General features: G+C 50.3%; 1 protein-coding gene across 3 annotated transcripts in view; it reads left to right on the top strand.

Annotated features, from left to right (window-relative positions):
- The window catches only part of Abl1 (ABL proto-oncogene 1, non-receptor tyrosine kinase), a 150,724-nt gene that overhangs the window by 102,024 nt on the left and 38,162 nt on the right, over positions 1-10,538 (top strand). The window contains exon 1 of one of the 3 annotated variants that reach the window (XM_004640448.3): positions 7-139. The exons of the other annotated variants lie outside the window; for them this stretch is intronic. Coding sequence (XP_004640505.1) covers positions 61-139 — 79 coding nt within the window. The 5' untranslated portion in view covers positions 7-60. Of the gene's footprint in view, positions 1-6; positions 140-10,538 lie in introns of those variants that run through there. 3 annotated transcript variants of the gene reach the window in all.

The following is a 10,538-nucleotide window of genomic DNA, read 5'->3' as shown; positions in this document are numbered from 1 at the left end:
GCGCGCGGGCCGAGCCGGGCCGAGGCGGGCGCCGCAGCCCACCGCTGCCTGCGCGGGAAAATGTTGGAGATATGCTTGAAGCTGGTGGGCTGCAAATCTAAGAAGGGGCTGTCCTCGTCCTCCAGCTGCTACCTGGAAGGTAGGCGCACTGGGTCCCCGCTCGCCCGCCACTGCACCGTGTCCTCCTTGTGGCCCGCTAGGCCTCGAGCTGCCCACTTCCCTCTCTCCCCGCTCCCTCTGTCCCTCTCCCTCTTTCTTTCCCTCCGCACGCAGACCTCCGGCTCTGGCGCCCACCCTGGAGAGCCCACTTTGCACCGGTTGTCGGTAGTGTGTCCCCGCGGCCACGCCCTGCCTGTCCCAAGACAGTTTGAGAAAGCAACCTCACTGGCCTTAACGGCCTTGCGAGCCCACCCTGCGGAATTGCCACTGCTAACTGGAAGTCCCGTGTCAAAAAGGTCAGCCGAAACCATACGATTTCCATTAAGTATCTGTACAAAGGGAGCGGTGCCCACCATTTATGGATACAGCGGGAGCCCTCCCCCACCCCAGCCCTCCCCATGTTCCTGCAGAGGAGGGGAGGGCTGGGGAATCCTCTTTTTTCAAGGGAAAGGGAGAAAGTCACTCTAGAGAGCAGGGTGAAGATATCCGCCCAGAGCCTGAAAGGCTGCCCTCAAGCCCCTTCCTTTAGGCTGGCAGCTGGGAGCTTTGCTTTTGCCTATTTTGTGCCTCCTTTTCTCTAATTCTATTTAGTATTTGAATCTACTCCATTGTTTGACTTTCATTTTCCCCTCATAAGTTGACAACAGAAACAAAGTGAGTGGAGGGCACTGCGTGCCGTCCCGTGTGGCGGAGGTGGGAGTGGGACAGGGCCCAGGCTGCCCTCCGCGGTGGGCTGTGTCCAGAGGGGAAGGCACTTGCATTTCTCTGTTCTTTGCTGTAGGACTTCATGTAGGAGGAAGGTAAAGCTGGACTTATGTCTGCTGTAGGCTCCTGAAAGTGAGGGAGTACAGGCCTCATTAATTTTCCAGCCTGTTTTTCTTTTCTTTCCAACCCAGACTTGAGGGCCTGCCAGAGGCCAAGCAGGCAGTTCACACCTCCACTGAGGTGAGACAGGTGACATCTGATGGTCCTTCTGCTCCAGTGGCCATGAACATGGCACCCTTCCCCCTTCCTTAGGGGCCAACGCAGAGACCTAGGGAAGGCTCCTCCGATGGGTTGAGCTCAGAGAGCCCAGCATTTGGAGGGAGGAGACGGTTTATTTGTCCCTAAAAGTTGGCGTCAGAGCAACTGAAATTGCCTTCAGTTAATACAGCGCTTATTTTTTCCAAGTTGCTCAAAATTCTGAACACATGCTCATTTACATCTGTAACAAGTTAGTGTTAGGCATTATCATCTCCAGCGCGCAGATGGATGCCCGGCAGAGATGAATGGACTGTTGTGGCTGCAGAGCCCGGGCCAGTCTAAGTCCCAGCTTCGCCTGGGGGTGGGCTGAGGCTCAGGACACACCTGGCTGGTGTCAGTATTGTAGAAGGAATCTCGTCTAGAACGTTTTATTCCAGTGTGCCTTGAAATGAATTCTGAGGTTCCCTGTTGAGTCTGAGCTACAGTGATGCAGTGAACTGCTTTAGAAGAAGGGTTTGTTCAGGAAGGTGTCATTCTAGAAATTCTTCATCTTACTGAGTTCCTGTTTATTTTGTCGTTACATTTAATTAGGGAACATAAGTGGAATTATTGTTTATAGTGGAGAGAGCTGAACAACCTCAGCGATGGTTTCTTAAGACTGGAAATGCCTAGTGTCCCTTGGGAAGAACAGTGGCCAACATCTGGCTGACTACTCAGGCTTTATTGACATCCTGACTCCATCAGCCTGTGCTTCCTGACCGCCTCTCAGGGTCTCAGGCACCCCAGGTCAGGGAGGGAATTGAATAAGATCAGGGTTTCTGATGTTCTGTGGGAGGTGTAGCCCTAAATGTAGTTTGAAAATACTCGGATAACTGTTCCTTTGTTGTTACTTTGCAACAAAGTGAGCAAGATAGTGACAGTGTGAAATCCTTCCTGTGCAGGGGTGCTTTCTGTGCTCTGTAGGATCTAATAGCTTAGTTCTCAGGATGGCCTGGCCGGTTCCATTTTATACACAAAGACATGGAGGCCCCAGGAGGTTAAATAATTTATTGAAAGTCACAGAGCTAGCGAGTAGCAGTGCGGGGGGATTTGTACTCGTGCCTCTAGTTGTAGGAAGCCTGTTCTTAAGCCACACTGTGTCCTGCTGACTGTGGCCATCTGTCTCATACAAGCACAGTTTCTTATTCTCTTCTAAAAACCTAAAACCCATAAAAGGATTACTCTTACCCAGGCACTGTGTCACATGCCTGTAATCCCAGCATTCTGGGAGGCTGAGGCAGGAAAATCTCAAATTCAAGCCTAGAGTAAGCAATTTAGCAAGACCCTATCAAAAAAATTATATACATAGAAGGTCTGAGGATGTATCCCAGTATGAATACCCTGGGTTTAACCCTCAGTAATACAAATAAATAATAAATTTTAGAATAATGATTACCTGTAGTAGTAGGATTATTTTTTTGTTTGTTGAAAGGGAAGCGCTAGGCAATTCAAACTGGCTTTGAACTCACTCCGTTGTGGAGACTGGCCTCAAACCTGCGGCAATCCTCCTGCCTCAACCTTATGAGTGCTGGAATTACAGACATGCACCACCATGCCCAGCTCTTAAAAATTTTAATGTATGTAAATACTGTACATAAGAAATTCTTGAAAGGCTATTTAAGGGGCCGGGAAGGTGGCTCAGTGGAATAAGCGCTTCCCTGGCAAGCTCAAGGGCCTGAGTTCAATCCCCGGTTCTGCCAAAAATAAGAAGGCTATTTAGTGAAAATTCTAAAAAGTTCCTATTTCATGCCCCCATTGAGGAGCAACCACTAAGCTGCTTCTTCTGGAAATCTGTGTTTTCTAGAAAGAGTTTGTGCAGACGCCAGCATATTTAGCATCTGAAGTGGGCTCTCCACACTGAGCGTTGTCTTATACCTGTACTTAGCACTTTGACCTCATTCAGCTTTACAGTCTTTGGTCACGTTTGAAACTGAACTAGTTCTCCATGCCCTTGGAGATGAGCAAGCCAGCATGAGCACCGGCCTTTTGAGGCAGTTGTTGCCATTTTGCTTGATTTGCACACGCGTTTGTCTGCACGCATCACACGTGGGTACATGCTGGGTCACGTTAGCTCTGCTCCATAGAACCTGGAACAAGTTGACGTGAAGTGAGCTGCGCCTGAGCTTCCGGGGTTACAGCAAGGGCCCACTCGGAAACACTTGCTGTCAGCCTTGCCCCTGGGCCAGGCCTTGTGCAGGCCAGCCGCAGCGCTGAGCTTTCTGAACTGGGCTGTGGGCTGCGGGGATGCTCTTGAGGTGCTCTCGCCTGAGCACGGTGCTCCTTCCGTGGTTGAGGAAGCCACGGCTTCAGAGGCCTGTCACCTGACAAGGTAGCCACCCTCTTCCTGGGCTGTGTAGGTGCTGCACTCGTGTGATGGGGCAGGCCTTGGCGCTCAGTGCAGCAGGCTGTCAAGGTGCCAGGGAAGAGGAGCCAGGCCCAGTCCTTTGGTGGGCAGGGAGCCGGGAGATGCCTACATTCTTACCATGTCCAGCCTGCCCTAGGGCCACGTTTTGAGGCCCTCTGAGGTGGGTTGTGGGCACTGCTGTTCATTCCTGCTGACACGGGCATCCTCTGAGATGCCCTCAGACCCCTGCATCCTTAGGGCCGCCTGGAGTGCTCAGGTGCCATCGGGCAGCACCGGAGCCAGTGCCCGCATATAGAGGCGGCTGGGCCCTGGGTGGTCATGGGCACAGTGCACTCTGAGCCTCGAGGTTTGTGTTATAAGATCAGGCTCATAGTCCTCCTCCCTCGTGGAGCTGTTGAGAGGCTTCATGTAAATTGTTTAACCCAGAGCCTGGCACGGAGTAAGAGCTGAGCATATGTAACTTGTTATTTTAAGCAAATACTTAGCAATCTAAAATGGTGGCTTTACTATTTTTCTGATGGCTGAAGTGACGATAGAATTGACCTAAACTCACCCACGGTTTTTCTTAGTAATGAATTAGTTTATTTCTAAGGTTTGTAAAATACATAGGCTGTAATTAATACTTCCTGCCCTCAGAGTTATGCCGAAAAACATCTTCCCTTCCTTTGACCCTCTCTTATTCCCATGGTGAATATTCTAGTTGTGCAAGAAAAATTCCCATTGGTCTGTGGCTGGTGATTTTATTTCTTGTCTCCAAAGGCATTATTTCCACAGCCCGAAGCATGCAAAGGCTGAAACCTCGTGCTGTTGAGTACCTTGTAAAATCAAGTAATTGTAATGCTGCCCCTAAACTCACTGATTAGAAATCGAAATGGGAAAATAATAAGTTTTCTTAAAAGTATAACAAGAAGTAAAGATCAAAGGAGACATTGGAAGAACAATCTTCCTTCCATAGTGGTCAGTCGTAATAGCACAGAACCGTTTATAACAGCACGTCTGAAGTTCTTTCTTTAATGGAGAATATTAAATCTGTATCAAAGGCAGGCAGTCCTGACCTCCCTTGTACTTGTTCCCAGCCTTCAGAGTTACCAGCTTCCGGAAAGTCTGGCTTCTGCATAACAAATTGTGGTTCTGAAGCCATCAGAATAGCTTCATAGTTGGTTCCGTTGGAGAGTATAGTCGATACTGTCTCTAAAATTGTTTTCAGAAGTCATCTTTCCTAACCCACACCACAGATGCTTTGTGAGCCAGTAGTGGGTAGAGAGGAGCAGAAGAAGAGGAGGAGGGAAGACAGAGTGAAAGGAAGAAAGAGGATTGAGACAGGAAAGGAACATGAAAGATGGAGGGAGGAAGATCCCAGAGGGGAAGACAGTGACCAAGGAAGAGGGCAGAGAAATGGGGGAGTCGGAGGAGAGAACGTCTGGGCAAAGAGAAGAGTGAGAGGCCCTGGAGACTGGTAGGCAGGCCCAGGGGCATGCCTGATGGCTGGGAGACAGCCCTCACCATCAAGTGCAAGACCCCTTTGGGGGCTGGGGAGATAGCTCAGTAGAGTAAGTGCTTGCCTGGCAAGCACAGGGTCCTGAGTTCAACCCCAGGGCCACTGCTAGTGCTTCTCCCGCTGTGAGTTGTGTTTAATCTTCTCTATAGAGACCTCGTCCTCACCTGTCTTAGTCCACCTTATACGTTGTGTGTCTTAAAGTTTTATTTCCAAGGGAGACATGAACAGAATGAGGGGCTGCTCTTTGGATCCCAAATCCCTTTCTGGAGAGTATATTAGCCCAAATTAGCAGTAACCATACCAATGGCTAAGGAGACATTCTAGGGAAATTGCCTGCCACTGGATGGCCTAGTTAGGTCTGTGAGTGTGGCCCACAGGGACTCAGGAGACCAGGAAAACGTGTGAAAGGGGAGCTGTCATCTCAGGAAGGGTGGCTGCGGAAGGGAGCCTGAGCCTGCTGCAGGTGGCCTGTGACCAGTGCTGATGTGTGCACACTCAACCCACCCCTGTGACACGGAGGGGGCCAGTGCAGAGATTCATGGACCCTTTCGGGGGTACCCCGTGACTCCTGGTGCTCGTGGAAACACAGAGAAATACACTTTTGTCCCACCCTTAGAATCTTGACCATGGTTTTTATTTCATTGCAAATTGCATTCCCTAGACATTCTTGAAAGGTTTCCTGGTCAGGTTGCTTGTGGTCTTCACTGCCTGTCATTTCTGCTGGTCATACTGTAGGTTAATGAATTACTGAATTTCTTTTTTTTTTTTGAGGGGTGGGGGGAGATTGAACTCAGGCCCTTGTGCTTGCCAGGCAAACGCTTATTCTACTGAGCCATCTCCCCGGCCCCAGGTTAATGAATTATTAAAGTGTACTCCTTTTTTCTTTCTTTTTTTTTTAAGTGTACTTTTTCATTGCAACTTAATTTTAGTTATTTATTTAGAAGAGCATAAAGAGGCTTATTAGACTCTAGATGTATACACTCAGAATTAATGTAGGCCTACTAGAGAGATACCTTAGCTTAGTGGGGTTTTTGGGTTTGGGGTTTTTTGGTTGTTTTGTTTTTCTTTTGGTTTGTTTGGTTGTTTGTTTGAGACAGAGTCTCGTTTGGGTGGCCTCGAATTCTCCAGTCTTAGCTTCCCAAGTGCTGGCGCCGCAGGTGTGCAGCCCCATGCCGGGCTGGTGCGTGTGGTGCCCGTGTTCTGAGCTCAGGGCCGCGCTGCATGCGGCAGGGCTTCCGCCAGGGCTGGGCACTCCGAGGTGAGCAGGAGTGTGGCAGCACGGACGCCTCCACAGGCCGGGGAGGTCCTCGCCATGCAGTCCTGTGTGCAGCCGAGAACCCGAGGCCCCAAGTGAGCATCTGCCAGATGTGGTGGTGCTGAGAAGTGGATGAGGCCTTTCCGCACCTGAGCCCGGCACATCACCTTAGGGTACAGGGTGCTGACAGACACTTGCCTGCTACTTAGATGGCCAGAGAGTCGGGGGAGGCAGTGGGAAGAGAAACAGCAGAAGTTCTGGAGGGGGTAGGCTGGGAAAGGTGAGCCAGGACGAGCTGTGGGGATGGCCGTGGTAGGGGCTGCAGGATGGGAAGGGAGGGAAAGGAGGGAGTCCTGGGGTGTCCACTTCAGGAGCGCCCTCCTGGGGTGCTGTGCCAGCCGCGTCCTGAGGGCCGTGCAGGCCCGGGAGCAGGCAGGAGGGCTTCTGTACGTTGTCCCAGGCACACTGCTAGTAAATGGTGGCAAGGAGAGTGACCTCGCTGGCTGACTGACATTCAAGAGGGGCCCCTCCCATCATAGAGTGGGGCCATCCCTGGCTGGGTGGGGGGCGCTGGAAGCACAGGAGCAGCGCAGGCTGAGGTGCGGGTGTGACTGGGGGGAATGCCAGGGCCTCCCTGGGCTCAGGTTGAGAGAACGGGGTTCCAAGGGGGTTCTAAGGGGGGAAGGCTGTTGACCGTGGTTATGAAAACCTTTGTCTTCCATCTCTAGCACTTGTAGACTCACTGGCAGTAGACTCTTAGAAGGTGATATGAAGCTCCTTTTTTTTTTTTTTTTTAAATTTTATTTTTTTTTTTTTTTTTTTATTTTGTGTGTGTGTGGCCAGCTCAGCCCACCAGGGGGTGGGGCCGGCTGGCATGTGGTGCTGGGGGATTGAACCGCGGACCCTGTGCTTTGCTTAGCTTAGCTTGTTCTAAGTAGGTGCTTTAGACCACTGAGCCATCTCACCAGCCCATGAAGCTCCTTTTATTGATTGATTTATTTTTGCTTTGTGTGGAGGGAGGGAAGTGGGGACTGTGTATCTCCATAAAGCTGAACAAATGGACTGTTGACAGGACAGTCAGAGGAAGAATTCTGTTTTGTTTTGCTTTGCTTTGCTTCGTTTTGTTTTGTCCTTACTGGCTAGGCACATTATGATGGAAAGAAGTTTCCAGGGGAAATATTTCAACCTTGAGCTAACTTAAATAACTGTTGTTTCAAAAGTTGGTTTCTCTAGAAACCTATTTGATATACAGCCTGGTGGTGTCTGTAAGTGGAAAGAAAGAAAACTGATGTCCGTAAATGGAAAGAAATAAAATTGCACTTGTGAAAGAACGTTGCATGGTGTGGCCTGTGGCCGCCCTTCTGGGACTTCCCATCGGCTTAGTGGGGTCTCGCGGAGCATTGGTGCAGAAGGTGTGCACCTAGAAGATCCCTGGGGTCTGGGCAGATTTTGGGGGCTCCGTGTCCTTGGATGGGAAAAGGCTTCACTACCCTGAAGACCCTAGGTGACCAGCCACAGTAACATTAGCAGGCCCCATGACTGTCTCCGGCGGCAAGCAGATCTTTGCGTGTTACGTAAGAGCTGCGATTGCTGTTTACACCCGCCACTATTCCAAAATGAGAGTGGCTACCACTGGGTCTTACTGTTTAATGTGTTCATAAAGAAGCACATATTTAATGCATTAACAAAGAAGCACTGAGTCACAAATTAATTTCTAAAAATATCTTAGGACTTTTCCACCATAAGTGTTTCCTTCTCCATCCTGTATTTTATGTTGTGCATTAACAATTATGTTCTGAGGAGGCGGCTCGGGTGCCTACCTGGCAAGGCGCGGAGCCCAGCCCAGTGGCCTGGGCACGTCAGGCAGGCCTCCGCCTCTGGCCACTCCCTTTCCTGCGCTGCCTGTGCTGCAGGGGGGCCTTATCCACCCAGGAGCCGGCCCCTGGCCACTTCCTGCCCTCCGACCCTCCTGCGTGCCTAGCTCACCACTCCATCCACGGGCAGTGCTAGCCGCCTGCCAGCTGTTACCACGAGGCTGTGCACATTCTCCTTATGGGGTCTCTCCCTAGAGGAGCTGAGGGCCTAGGGCTCCCTGCCCCTGCTGCCCGCCCTGCCCCACCGCTCGCCTCAGTGTCTAGGGTGCTGTGCAGGTTCTGCTTAGAGCGTGGAGTCACTACAAAGGCCATTTTAGGCTTTCCAAATGATTCGAACTGCTCAGGGTAAAGGTATAAATTACAAAATGAAGGACCGTGTAGAATGCAGATAAAGTTACTTTCAGCAAGTTCAGATTGTGGGAAATAATACTTTTCCTCTAAGCGCATATTGTAAAGCTCGTGTGAGGCTGTTACACACTGACTTGAGAATAGTCTGAGCATGATCTCATCCGCTGGAACAGGCTGTGAAATCAAACACGGAGCCCTCCTCCCTCCTCTTAGCAGCGTCTGTTTTATAGATTTTTACATTACAGAGATTCCTCGAACTGGAGGGTAACAGCAGAGGAACTACCAAGGAAACAAGAAGAAAGGGCAGGCTTGACATTGGGGCGCCAGTGCACGAGTGAAGGGAGCGTCTATCTGGGGGACGAGTAGCCGCTGCCACCCTGCCCCATCAGAGCCATGGGGAGGCCATTGTCATCCAAAAGCCGCAGCACTGGCTGTGCACACTACACAGGGGGCTGTGACCTTGGGCACCAGGGCCAGCGGGAAGGCAGGCAGAGTCCCCAGCACCCCGCTTCCCTCCCAGCCACCCAGGCCCCATCCGCCAGAGCGGAGAATCGCCTGTAAACATTTTTCATCAGTGACTCACAACTTTGAGAAAGGATATTTTTATAGAAAGTGATCTTTAAATTGTACTTTAAAGACCCAAACCATTTTCCTAGAATACTGTCCAAACAAGTTTATGGTGCCCAGGTCCAGTGAGCTCTGTGGCCTGGTTCTTAGCAGGTTCTCAAACAATTTGATACTTTTGTAGCTGGAGCCAACGGTTTTTGAAGGGGTGGGGCACTTTGCAGATGTCACCAGTTCTTGCACTCAACTGGCTAATGATAGCATTTCTCGAATTTTTGTTGGTAAGAAGAAAGAAACCTTTTAGTTAACATTATGGCAAAATAACAATGATTTTAAGTGGGATGAGAAGGTACTTTTAGAGATGCAAATCTTAAATAATTTAAAATATGAGAAAAGATGCAGTTGAGAAATGTTCACTGAAAACAAGAATAAGGACAGCTGCTAAAATTTATGTCGAGACTGAACAGCCAGCACTGCCCTGGGAGGGGCACGGTTCCGAGCATCTTTTTTGAATGAAGCCTTTGGACTTCTTTTGGGTTTTGACTTCCTGACAGAAAGCCCAGCAGAGAGCTCAGGTCTTGAGCAAAACAATCTGAGCACATCCTGCAGCGCTGGCCCTGTGAGATGTGCTCGATTTTAAGCTTGACGAGCACAGTTCACTATGAGATGAAGCAAGTCACTTGGAATTTATACATCGTGAGTCAATTTTGACATCAGCCCGGACTGGGAATTGACTGGAAGGCTTTGGCGCAGGGCTGTGGCTCGCTTCAGCGTCTCGAGCCAGAGGCATGCATGAGCAATCCTTCCCTTTGGGCTTTGGCCTTCGTGTGTGGAGCAGAGCGAGAGAGCCGGGAGGGACACAGAGGCTGCTCGGCTGGCCCACCGCCCGCTGAGTCAAGAAGCAGCGTGAGGCCTTTCTTTCCCGGTGAGGGCCTCATCCCCTCGCACGATCTTGCGCATCTGCCTGCCTGGTGGGGACCGTCCCTCCTCAGCCGGGCTGCAGCCCAGCCCCCTCTGGGCGGGCATCTGCCTTCTGCCTACCCCAGGTGTTTTCCAGGCCACTTCCCGGATTATGTAACTTTGATCAACTCCAGATGCTGGGGGACGTTCGATAGAAGAGGTCAGATGGCAGTGCCGAAGAAAAGCAGTTCTGTATTCGTGACTTGGGTTTAATTTCCTGTGTGCTCCTGGCCCTGAGGTTGAGACGCAGGAGGGAAGAGCACAAATACTTCTCCAGGACGGCCGGTCGAGGGGCTCCACCTCCCCCAGCTTCGTGCTCAGTTGCCAGTTATGTAAGGCTCAGCTGGCTTCTGCCTGTTTTCCTAGTTCTGTATTTGTGTTCAGGTTGTAAAAATGATTTACATCCATTGTAAGAACCCATATTATAGTAAAAATGGAAAAAAAATTGAAACACTTGTAATCCCACCAAACTGAATTAAGTGCTATTTCACATTTTGGTATATTTCTTTCTTA

Source organism: Octodon degus, unplaced genomic scaffold (genome assembly GCF_000260255.1).
Source record: "Octodon degus isolate 3935 unplaced genomic scaffold, OctDeg1.0 scaffold00123, whole genome shotgun sequence".
Classification (NCBI taxonomy): Eukaryota; Metazoa; Chordata; class Mammalia; order Rodentia; family Octodontidae; genus Octodon; species Octodon degus.
Note: the sequence above shows the minus strand (reverse complement) of the source record. Positions and strands in the feature narration are given on the sequence as shown.